Source organism: Nicotiana tomentosiformis, chromosome 2, assembly GCF_000390325.3.
Source record: "Nicotiana tomentosiformis chromosome 2, ASM39032v3, whole genome shotgun sequence".
Lineage (NCBI taxonomy): Eukaryota > Viridiplantae > Streptophyta > Magnoliopsida > Solanales > Solanaceae > Nicotiana > Nicotiana tomentosiformis.
In genome coordinates this window covers 169,983,019-169,995,378 of record NC_090813.1, presented here as the reverse complement: position 1 = coordinate 169,995,378, position 12,360 = coordinate 169,983,019, and the positions used below count along the sequence as shown (strand labels likewise).

Here is a 12,360-nt window from a genome sequence, read left to right as displayed (position 1 = left end):
TAGTAGATGAGAGTATAATATTTTTCTAAGATAATCCTTATTAAAAACTATTAGTGCAAATATTAAGGATTAATAATAACATTTAATTGGTTGGAGCAGCAATACCAAGATAAGAATGGAATAGTTATGAAGGAAGAAAGTCATTATTTCACTTTCAATGAGACATATATTTGGAAAAATAATTTCCGCCGTATTAAATGCACTGTCTTCATTGTTACGAAACTATCAATAACCGATGCTTCCAGCCGATTGAGATTTGTGTTTCCGTTGGCACTGTAATAGTATCCCCCACATTCTATTTTTCTACTCCTATTATTTGACTGAGTAGCTTATAAGTAAGGAAAGAGTAGACGTAGGGAACGGAAATTACATTCATAAATGGTAGTAGTAATTGTTTAATATTTGGTTTCTTATTGTCCATATTGACATCCACGTGGAAGTTTTATGTGGTTCTGCTCTTCTCATATCAATTTCATTCTCTATCCTAAAATACTTCATCTTTTTTGTCACACTTTCACTGGACCCATCACTTTAATCCTCAACTAACCAGTTGAAACCACGCACATTCCCCTATTTGGTTTCATGTCTTTCATTAAAACAGAAACATTTTCAGCTCAGGAAAGTAAACCAATGACAGCTTCTTGTTGAATCTTGAAGGATTTTTTCTGCGTAAGTTTACTGTCTGTTCATAATTCTTGTTCATCTTAATGCTTGGTCAATTGTGTATCTTTTACTTTTTGTGTGGAATTTGTGAGAACGAGGAGTGTGCTTTTTGAGAAGAGCATCTTTATTTCTAAAGAGGATTCTGTCTCATATTATGCTATTACGAATCTTGAAAAATGCTTTTGGATTTCCTTTTTTATTATAGTGTTGAATCACCAATAATATGTCTAATTTGTGATCAAAATTGAATATTTTTAAAAACCAATATGAAGAATATATTCGAGCCTCCTTGAGTTAGGAGAATATATTATGTAGAGTGAATGGCTTAGAGTAATATAATGTTCTTGCCATATATATTCAATATGTTTCAGTGAAAACTGAAAAAATTCCTAAATAGTGTAAAAAAATACTTTACTAAAAGTCTACTAGTACCTAATTTCATAAAGAGTTCCTTTTTTAAGTTTGAAAGTAAAAGTACTTTCCTATTATTGAAAAGAAAATTTGAACGGAAGGTTACATTTCAAGATTAATATGATTTCTACAATTTGAAATATCACGTTTCGTCTTAAATTTTTCTAATTCTAGTGAATTGCTAGTTGCAGTTTCAAAGTCCGATGTGCAAAACATAATTAGAAAGATAAATTAATAATCAACGGATTTAAGATATAAACATTGACGGTGTAAAGATTGTTTTTATCCTGTAGTTTAAGTGTTTAACCTATGACAGTCGATTACTTATCATTTTATTTCGTGACCAATTAATTACCTTATGTGTGACTTGCTTGGTAAACAACAATTACAATGAGCTTTTTAGCAGGGTCTTCAAGTCATACTTGGCCACCTATGACAACAGATACAACAACTCCAAGTTATTGGTTGAACTGGAGATTCTTACTGTGTGCAATATGGATATTAGCAGCTATGGTGGTTTCAATTCGCATAATATGGAAGTATGAAGAATGTTCTTCAAAGTCGAAAAGAAGCCAGCAAAGAGAGAATGGGGAAAAGAAAGCAGGGATTTTATACAAAGATGATGTTTGGAAGACATGTTACAAAGCAATCCATCCTAATTGGCTGCTTGCTTATAGACTAATTGCTTTCGCCGTGCTTCTGTCTTTGCTCATTGCAGATGTAGTTCTTCATGGCGTACGCATACTTTATTTCTATACTCAGTAAGGATTTTCTCCATATTCTTTTGCTCCACATTTCATCTTGGCATTACTCTGTTATGCCTTTACTGTATGATAGGCGGATATCTATGATTTAAACTTGATATGTTCAACTTTTAAGGTTCTTAGACTGAACACGATGTACTTTTTAAAATTATGGGTTTAGACATTAGTATTTGTTTAAATTGTAGTTTTGTTTTTTAACATATATATCTATGCTTCACGGGTCAAAACGCTAGGTCAGTTGAACCCGTTGGAGATAGGTTGCATCCTTTTTCGGTGACAACCACTTCTTTGAATGTAGATGTTGTGGAGACAGTAATTTTTGATGAAGTCATGTTTAAAGCCTGATTAATTTATGGATCCACTCATTCCTCAAAAACTAGCAACAATTTCCTGATCAACACTTAAAAGGTTTACCTTCAATTTATCGTGATGTCCCCTTGTAGTATTGAAGTGCTATACTGTTAATTATTTCCCTTTAATACACAAACAGCCTCACTAGAAGCCTCAACAGCTCAGACAGTAACTAAGAAGCTCTTCAAAATCTAAAGATAACAATGTCAAATAAAATTCACTTTTGACCAAAGTTATGTTAACAAGCTATTTTATTGATTGAAATATGATCGATCTTATCTTTTGCTTTTCATTGTTCTTTTTTTGTACTGAACAGGTGGACATTCACCTTAGTTACAGTCTACTTTGGGGTATGTTATTAATCTATGACCATCTTTATTAGTCATATCTGGATATGATATTGATTATCTTTAGATGTTCCCCTATTCGTTTTCAATAAGAGAGTAAAAGTTAAATTGCTGTGTTCCTCCTGCGAGGCAGACTATTTATTACTTCGCCCTTATTTAACTGATCGGAGAATTTATGTCATTCACCACACCTTCCTTTTTCATTGTAGTGTTCCTTATTTCTTATATAATTTGGTAATGCTCTCAACTAAATTTCCTAGCTAGGATCTTCGCTCTCCATTCATGGCTGTTTCCAATCTCGCAAGGGAGGTAAAGGTGAGAGTGGTGATAGTGTTGATACAGAGAGAGGCACTTACACGGCTCCAATTCCTGAAAATGCAAACGTACTTATTGTTTCCAATGGCTTGAATTCCCATGGAGAACCACATGTTAGAGAAGCTGCAGGTCCTTGGAGCGTTGCCTTTCAAATAATATTCCAGGCATGTTCTCTCTACATCCATTTACCTTACCTTTTGTTGCTACTTATACAACAACCAGACATGCAAACTTCTTTATCTTTTCTTTCTTTTGCTGTTGGGACAGAGTCGCAGAAAGTCTATCTACTCCCATGTGGTATATAGAATCTTCTATAATTTCTCACATTTGTCATAGATGTTGGATTATCTATTTCTTTTCATCCTGCGTAATTGCCACTAATTAGCGATCTTTCACCGTTCAATCCTACAAGTAAGATTTTCTGAAGGTTCATCTTTTTATCATCTGTCGTATACCTTCACTATGATATTACATCTCCTAAATTAAGTAAATGTCTGAAATGATGTAATATCGAGTTAGGCACATTCATAAAAGTGGTTTAGTGCTTATTCGTGCTGCATTCTATGGGTACTTGGCTAATTCTTTCCCCTCCCCCAAATAATTTGTAGATGACTGCAGGTGCTGTTGTTCTTACAGATTGTGTTTTTTGGCTCGTTATCTACCCATTCCTCACTGACAAAAATTACAGATTGCATTTTGTAAGTATTAGACTTTTGCTTTCTTATCTTAATCTTCTTTTAGTTCAATAAAGTTTTGCTTGATTGTGTTCGTCTTTTATGTATTGCTTCAATTCAAGGCTCATCTGTAAAAGTATTAATGGAATCAAGCTTGAGCATTCACTTAGTGCAAGGACCGGAATTTTTGGGCAGTTATACATATCTATCCAACTTTTGTAATCTTCAGCTTATTAACTAGCCACTTCTTGCCATCAAAAGATGACAAGTGCATTTTTTCCATGCCATCTTGATCTTTTCCCCCCTGATTGTTTAGTTTAGTTTCAGTTATTTCAATTTTTAGTTTTTTTTCTTTTTGTTTCTGACTTTCTTCTAATATTTTCTATAAGCATGAATCATCAAAAGCTACATAGAGTAAATTCATTGTCAACTGCCGCTAAGTGCTTTTTGATGTCCACAAAGTTTAATCTCAGTGTGCATGTGTGTCGTGCTTTTACTATTGACTCTGGCTCAGTTCTCAAAATAAGGGAAAAAGTTAACATCGTACTTCAATGATCCACATTTACAAGAAAACTTCACTGGATTATTTCTTTGGTGGTTCTTCCGTCTCACCATTTGAAAGAAGACAAGCTACTACATACCTGCATGCCAATCATCAAAGTCTCCATCTTAACTTACGGACACAGAAAGGCTTCTCTTACAACAGGGACCAGTAGATAGTAGTTTCATTCGTTTATGAACCAGTAGAATGGTCGTATTCACACCTACATGTAGACATCATGATTAGTTAGTATTGTGTGATGAACATAGGTTATACCTGATTTATATGTGGCCCGCCCTCTCCTCTCTCTGCATTTGTACGATAAGCTGATAGTCTACCTGTTACTGCAGCTGGCTGTTTGTATGCATTCTGTCAATGCCGTTTGCCTTCTCGGTGATGTGTTTCTAAATCGTCTAGTAAGTTTGAAATTCCCTACTATCTAAGCTTTACGTATTGTGCATATATAAGCGGTGGTTAATACTCTGTCTTGCTTCCTTTCCAGCGGTTCCCTTTCTTCCGTGTAACATATTTTGTGCTCTGGACATGTGTATTTGTCATTTTCCAGTGGATCCTCCATATTTTTGTCTCAATGAGGTATATTTGCAATTGATCATGGTATTGACCATTAGTATTATGGGACATCTAACTCATCTAGGCTTATGTTGTTTACTGAAACTGTTAAACTCTTGTTGCCACAGGTGGCCTTATCCCTTTCTAGACTTGTCATCTCAATATGCTCCCCTTTGGTATGTGTACGACCTCATACGAGAAATCAGTATATGCAGAGTAGTCAATGTGCTTATTGTGCTATTCATGCTTGCTCAAAAATGTGAAATTGCAGGTATTTTGCTGTTGGTATTCTCCATCTCCCTTGTTATGGCTTCTTTGCGTTGCTAATCAGAATGAAGAAATGTTGGTTATCCAGATTATTTCATAGCTCCGTAGGGATATAATCAGAGTTGGAGATGCTCAATGAGTTCAAACTCCAGTAAGAAGCCCAGGATTACACGGAGCGGAGCTTAGAGCCTTTACTTTAGGTAAACCGCACTATGTAATCACTCAATGAAAGCTCAAAGTTGTCTGGGGCAGGAGAAAACTCATATCAAGCACTGCCCCGGCATCAATTGGTAAATAACATTATTTTTAGTGCCACTCAAATAAATCAGTAGGGCAAGACATCCGATTTATTTTTTCCAAATGACTTGATTTACTTGTTCCAGTTTGTGGTGTAGTTGTTAATTGATTGTTGATTTAATTTAGCACTGGACATTAAACCATGATTTTACAGGGTGGTTCTACACTACAAAATGAGATATTCTGGTTTTAGGTTTGTCATGTATGTCTTTTTATCTCCATTTCATATTTTCTGTTACTGCTGATGCTAGTTAAGATAGCCTAATTCTCTAAGCTGGTATCATAATAAGTATTTAGCCAAAATTAGCAACGCTGCTGCTAATATCACCATGTTGTGCCTATGTATAGCATTTTTTGCAGTAATTTTATAGACTGAGTTAAGACTGCTACATGTTCTAAAAGTCTTAACTCTATTTTCACTTTGGTGCATTGGCATATACAATTATTGTTTTCTTGGATGCTTTATGCATCGGACTGCCTTTTTTTTTTTCCTTCTGATAACCGAGAAATTATAGGTCCAACTGGTGTGGATCATGTCGTTTCGAAAATCAGGTCGCTGCTAAACTAAGTCAATCTGGCTATATATATTTATCCTAGATGCTTCCTTTGAACTCCCATTTATGCACATATTTGGTTGTTTTTAATGTAGTACATGAACCAGATTACATGCTTCGAAGAAAATTCTTCTTCAATGAGGATGTGTTTGGTACGAAGGAAAATATTTTCCGGAAAATGTTTTTCAATTTTCTCATTGCCTTAAATGTTTTGGAAAACATTTTTCTCATGAACTCATTTAAATGTTTTCCCTATCAAGAAAATGGAAAATATTTTCCAAAACTCTTTTCCAACCTTCCCCCATTCTCCATTCCCCATCCCCACCAACCCACCCCCACACCCCCACCATCCACCCCCACCCCACCCCCACCCCCACCCTAAATAGAAACATTATTAATAGGACTTTTATTTTTTTTTCGTAACTAAATCTTTCATTAATCACCAGTAGAAAAGTTACAAACTCATAGCTTAGCTTAAATACAACTAGCTATCTAAACAAAGACAAAACACCACCAATCAATAACATAGTTTACTACATTCTAAAATATTCTTAGAAAACGCAGTGTTGTAGCATAGCTCTAATTCCTGGAGTAGCTCGGACATTGCAGACATAAGCAATCTGCTTCGCGATGTTCTCCCAATTGGTACTCTGCTTCTCAAATATTCGTTGGTTTCTCTCCATCCAAATGGCATGGATACACTCGGCATACACCATCTTATATGCTTAAGCTGCTTGAGTTCTTCCCTTTGAATTCTTGATTGCCCATTCCACAAATTGTTCCCAGTGCATAGGTAGTACTGGACCTCTCTGTAACCACTGCATCAACTTGTTCCATAGATTCCTCGCAAACACACATTGAACAAATAGATGCTCACAGGTTTCATTAGCGCTTTGACAGAAAACACAACTCAATGTCATAGTTAATCCCCATTTAACAAGCCTATCACAGGTTAGCAGTCTTCTCTACAGTTGGAGCCACATAGTGAATCTTGCCTTTGGTCTAGCAGCATTCTGGAAGACTAGACTTTTCCATGGAACTCTTGGATATTGGTGCAGCAGTTGAAGATATATGCTCCTTATTAAGCTTCTTCTAGGAGTAGGATTACAATGAACTTGCTCTAGTATTCTCCTAGCATCAATGATTTGTCTTACTATCCAACATGCTTGATTTGGCACTAACATCTCAGTCAGTTGTTGCTTATGAGCACTTTGACGTAATAGCAGTGGATCCATCTGACCCATAATTTATCTTGCTTATGAGCAAGATCCAATAGGTCATTGCTACAGCAGCCTTGTTCCAAATGTGCAAGTTGATCAAATTTAGTCCTCCCGTTGACTTTGGAGTACACATTCTTTCCCAGGCAATTAGAGCTTTTTTTGGTGATAACACTTGTTCCCGACCAGATATAGCTTCGACAGTACGAATAGGACTGTTTGCACCAATTGTATTCTCCCAGCATAGGAGAGTTTCTTTGATGTCCACGATGCAATCCTGGCAATGATCTTCTCAATTAGTGGTTGCCACTGAATCAGTGACATTTTCTTTGTCGAAAGTGGAATGCCAAAGTATTTGAATGGCAATTCCCCTTGTCCAAGCCCCAGCTGCTGCAAAATAGGTACTTTATCCAGATTTGATATCCCTCCAAAGTATATTGAGCTTTTCCCCATATTTGCTTGTAGTCCTGATGCTTTGGAGAATTCCAGGAAGCAATTATGTAGAGCAGTGACAGAAGATAGATCCCCCCGAGAAAATAGTAAAAGGTCATCTGCAAAACATAGGTGTGTTACCCCTAATCTTGCACACGTAGGATGAAATTTAAACTCTTTTACTTTCTTTAATCCAGATAGACATCTGCTAAGATACTCCATTGCTATGGCAAATAGAAAGGGGATATTAGGTCCCCTTATCTAAGGCTCTTAGCAGCATTAAAAGGCTCTGATGTATTTCCATTTATTAGGATAGTATAATTGACAGTCTTTACACATTCCATGATCCATGCAGTGTATTTTCAGGAACCCCAATTCCACAATGACTTGTTCCAAGTAGTCCCATTCAACTGAGTCGTAGGCTTTTTGTAGATCAATTTTGATCAAACATCTGGGGTAATATGTGCTTCCTGGTGTAGGACTTGACCAACTCATGTGCTAATATAATGTTGTCTGCAATTTTCCTTCCCGGGATAAATCATGCCTGAGCATCACAGATGATAGTGGCTATAACTTTTTGCATTCTTGAGGCTAGGATCTTAAATATCAGCTTGTATAGCACTATACAACAAGCAATTGGCATGATTGTAGTAGGATTTGCATTTTTGGGAACTAATGTGATTGAGGTACAATTACAAGCTCTGAACATCTTCCTAGTGCTAAAGAACTCTTTAACAGCTACTATCACTTCCTCCTTAATGATATGCCATGTTTTCTTAAAGAAATGTGCATTAAAACCATCAATACCTGGGGCTTTATCATCTCTAATAGAGGTCAGTCCCTCATATATTTCTAGCTCAGAGACTGGTGCACATAGTTCAACTTTTTGTGCTTGTGTTAGCATTGGTCCTCTCTGCATTGTAAGTTTATTACCTGCCGGTAAGCTTGGTGCAGACAACCCCATCAGACCTTTATAAAATTGTATAATCTCCTCCTTGATGTCATCTGGCTCAGTTAACTTGATACATGTCAAGGAGGTAAGTTCCACTATATGCTTTCTATGATTCCTTTCCTTCACTACTGCTGAAAAGTACTTTGTATTTGAGTCGCGTAACTTGATCCATGTAGCCCTGGATTTTTGCTTGAGGACACTTTCTTCAATCATAGACCATCTTTCTAGTTGTTGCATAGTACTCTTCTCCATGTCCAACAGCTGATCCATGTACTATTGTGAGATTTGCTGTTTGATTTTCACTAAGTCATTCCTAGCTTTCTCAATCTTCTGAGTGATGCCTTTGAATTCCTCATGATTTAACTTCCTCAAAATTGGTTTCAGTGCCTTCAATTTTAGATAAATGTCTTTCATTTTTGAATTAGCCAGTGATTGAGACCAGACTTTCTTCACAGATTCAAGGAAACTTTCATGCTCTGTCCATATGTTAAAAATTCTAAAAGGGCTTTGACCTTTCCATTTATTCGAGTGAAGATTCAGTATAATAGGAGCATGATCAAAGATGCCAGGTACATTATATTCAGTGGTTACTTGTCCCCATTGCATCATCCATTCATAGTTACCAAAGGCTCTATCTAGCCTACTACAGATTCTATCATCCCCATGTTGCTTATTAGTCCAGGTGTAATACTCTCCTCTCCAATTCAATTCATTCAATAGAAGATCATGCACACACTCAGATAAGCCTTGTATTTCAGCATAACTAACAGGAGTTCCCATTAACCTATCATCGGAATACTATAATGCATTAAAATCCCCACATACTAGCCATGGTGAATTAATTCCCTGTGCTATCCCATTTAGATCATCCCATATAGCCTTTCTTTGTTCAATAGTATTGAATCCATAAACTACAGTCATCATGCAGTCGACATTGTTTGTTCTTCCTTTGATTTGACAATGGATGTATTGTGCCCCCATTACTATCAGAGTAATTGTATACCAATTAGTATCCCAGATCACCCATAATCTCCCGTTGGCAGCATGTTGGTGGTTTGTTATTATTCCCCAACCAGGATGGATATTATTTAAAACCCTCTTGACATTGTTTTCTTTAACTCTTGTCTCTATTAATCCAGCAAGCTTTATATGCTTTATTTGTAAGTATTGTCGAATCCCTTTTTGATTGTACCTCTTATTCATCCCTCTCACATTCCAAAATAACCAGGTCATACTTGGGTATTAGAACATCCCCCCCTGTCCACAGGTAGGGTTGTGATCCCACATGTCCCCTCAGTCAATGCCTCAAAGCCATTCTTAGTTTGAATGGGGGATAACACTGAAAAATTACTTAGATTGAACTCAGGATGTTTCTCTACTGCTTTGCCCTTTGATTGTTGAGTTGGCCTAGCACTGTGTTGTATCATCTCATTCTGTTGCTGCTGCAAATCATTAGTACTTATAGTATCTTTTTCCTGGGCTTGTTGTTGCACTCTTTGGGTAGACATAGTTGAGTAGTCTCCTCATTTTTATTAATTGGTCCCTTGTATCTCCACTCCTGGGTGACCTTTTTTGTCTCCCTTCCTCTTTTTTACTGATTTACTTGCTGATTTCCATGCCTAGTTTGAGGATTGTATTTATGCCCAACAACAAGACATCTATCACAAAACTCAGGCTTCCAATCATAGGCGACACTCTGTTGGAAAACATTTCCACTTGGATCCATGACTGCTATCTCAGTAGGTAATGCCTTAGTAACATTCACCTCAATTAACATCCTAGCATATGAAATCCGGCTCTGTTTAGTAGTACATTCATCAGCAAAAATAGGTTTTCCCAACAGCACTAGCTATCCTACTTAAGGATACTTTCCCCCAACAACTCATCGGCAACTTAGGAAACTTTACCCATTGGGGAATTTCAGTTGGGAATTCCACACTGAAATCAAGATTTGCAGTCCATGGCTTCAAAATAATAGGTATATTGTTTATGGTATATGGGCCTGCATAGAATATCTCAGTTTTGTCTGCCAATATTTGGAATTTGATGACATAGTAACCTTCATCGTGCAAGAATAACTCAGGTTCAACAGTACTTGCCCAATTTAAGGCAATGTACCTCTTCATAGCATATCCCGGCATCTCCCCAATTATGTAAACAATTAGGGCGCACTTCCATTTCTCAGTTTTCTGTTCAACCTCATCTCTGTCTAATTGAACTACAGGTTGCCCATTCACAATTTGGGAGGGATATAGGTCAAGGTCATACCGTTTGTTGCAGATCTGTTCTTCTGGAACAGGTTAGTCCAAGGCATTTTCGGCTGCGTGTTCGTTGCAACTTTATCCATAGTGGCAGGTTTCAGCGGCACAGTTACATTGGGAGGACTAGGTTGTCGATTTGCCTCCTCTGCTGAACAGGGGATATGTAGGCTATTTGCATGTGCAATTGGAGAAGGGGAACTCAAATCTAGCTTCTTCATAGCTCCAGTAGTACTGGACGATGATCCAATTTCCTTCGGCGAAATCTCAATTTCTGCCGAATTCCAAGTCTCTTGTGTTTGACCCGGTGTGGAAACTACTTGGTCCTTGTTGACATCAGCTGGTATATGAGCTCCAACAGAGCTTCCAAACGTAGCAATTGGTAGTGTTCTGGGCCGGCCACGCCCTCTTCCTTTTCCTCTCGCCATGGATCACGATGGCATATGTTTAGCTAACATGCGCCTAGAGAGCAGAGAGCGAACTTTTCCTTTCCACCCTTATTGTTGTGGGACTTTCTTTTCATGTTATAAATAGAGTATTATTTTTTTTAACAAAAGAAAGTACATTCTTTTCATGATGTAGAAAATATATTTTCTTTTATTTCAATAAAATTATATAATAAAAAATATTTTCTTTCATTTTAATAAAATATTGTAGTAAAAAATATTTTATTTTATTTCAACAAAAAGAGTATTTTTTTCATGATGTAGAAAAAGTATTTTCTTTCATTTCAACAAAATGAGTATTTTCTTTTCATGATGTAGAAAAAGTATTTCTTTCATTTTAATAAAACGAGTACTTTATTTCCATGTTGTAGAAATAGTACTTTCTTTTCAACAAAAAAGAAGAGTTTTTTAGTTATGGAATACAAATTTCAACGTTATTTTTGCATAAAAAAGTAAAGCAACACAATAGCTCTTTTGGGTTTGTGTGAATTTTTAGAAGAATAATTAAATTTTTGAAGAAAATATAGTCATGAAAATATTGGGCATATTGGGGGGGGGGGGGGGGGGGAAGAGGAGCATAGGAAACATAGGGACTTGAGGAAAGGGGGTGAGGAGAGTAGCATAAACAATTATCTTTCTAAAAAATATTTTCTACTTGTATACGGTCAAAACCGGTTTCGACCTTCGTATGGTTAGTCAAGATTGGAACATAATGGACCGAAGGTCATCTTCATAATATCGAGATGAGATCTGAATCTAGGTTACCAAGCTCGAATTTCTGGGACCGATCAAATACCTAGCTCGAAGTCATTACCGAGCTTGAGTCCAAATCGAACTATGAAGTGAAGCGGTGTCATCGAGCTTAAGAGCCAGAGACCGACCAATATCAATCCCGATTCAATACCGAGCTCGAATCAATATCGAGCTCGAGTTAATATCGAGCTCTAAATTTGGAAATCGATCAATACCAAATCCGACCAAGATCGAGCCAAGAGACAAGAGCCGTTACAGCCGCACTAAGGGAGAGAATCTTGGCGGAAATTAGGGAAAAGCTAATCTATCATGGGATCCCCATTATGTATTTTTAATTATATCTAAAGTAGAATTTCTCCACTATAAGAGGGATAACTACTATTTCTGTAGGCATCCAAGATCAAGGCATTGATACACTCTCATATTATTGATATTCACAGAGAAAAATATACTGATATTCATATAGAGATTATCCTTTTTTGGGTTTTGTATATTGATTCGTATTGCTTGTTCATAAACCGTTTTCCACTCAGTTTGGTTCGTATTTT

General features: G+C 36.7%; 1 protein-coding gene across 3 annotated transcripts; it reads left to right on the top strand.

Moving 5' to 3' along the window:
- Positions 1-463: 463 nt before the first annotated feature.
- On the top strand, positions 464-5,396 carry LOC104117961 (uncharacterized). Of its 3 annotated transcripts, none has more exons than XM_018778197.3 (9): positions 464-669; positions 1,478-1,835; positions 2,506-2,539; positions 2,797-3,015; positions 3,460-3,549; positions 4,417-4,482; positions 4,569-4,660; positions 4,765-4,907; positions 4,992-5,396. In XM_018778197.3, exons 2-9 carry the CDS (start codon positions 1,507-1,509, stop codon positions 5,009-5,011), a joined length of 993 nt encoding a protein of 330 aa, XP_018633713.1. In that variant the 5' UTR covers positions 464-669; positions 1,478-1,506; the 3' UTR covers positions 5,012-5,396. The 3 variants fall into 3 exon arrangements, with proteins under 3 accessions (XP_018633713.1, XP_018633712.1, XP_009627407.1); XM_018778196.3 differs by having other exon boundaries at positions 468-669; positions 1,481-1,835; XM_009629112.4 differs by having other exon boundaries at positions 488-669; positions 1,481-1,835; positions 4,765-4,812; positions 4,908-5,396.
- The last annotated feature ends 6,964 nt before the right edge of the window (positions 5,397-12,360 follow it).

Bases quoted from the DNA above. Each gene is read 5' to 3' on its own strand.
- LOC104117961 (XM_018778197.3), top strand. From the start codon at position 1,507: ATGACAACAGATACAACAACTCCAAGTTATTGGTTGAACTGGAGATTC. The intron at 2,540-2,796 runs GTATGTTATTAA...TAAATTTCCTAG, and splicing joins TAGTTACAGTCTACTTTGGG to CTAGGATCTTCGCTCTCCAT. The intron at 3,016-3,459 runs GCATGTTCTCTC...AATAATTTGTAG, and splicing joins CCTTTCAAATAATATTCCAG to ATGACTGCAGGTGCTGTTGT.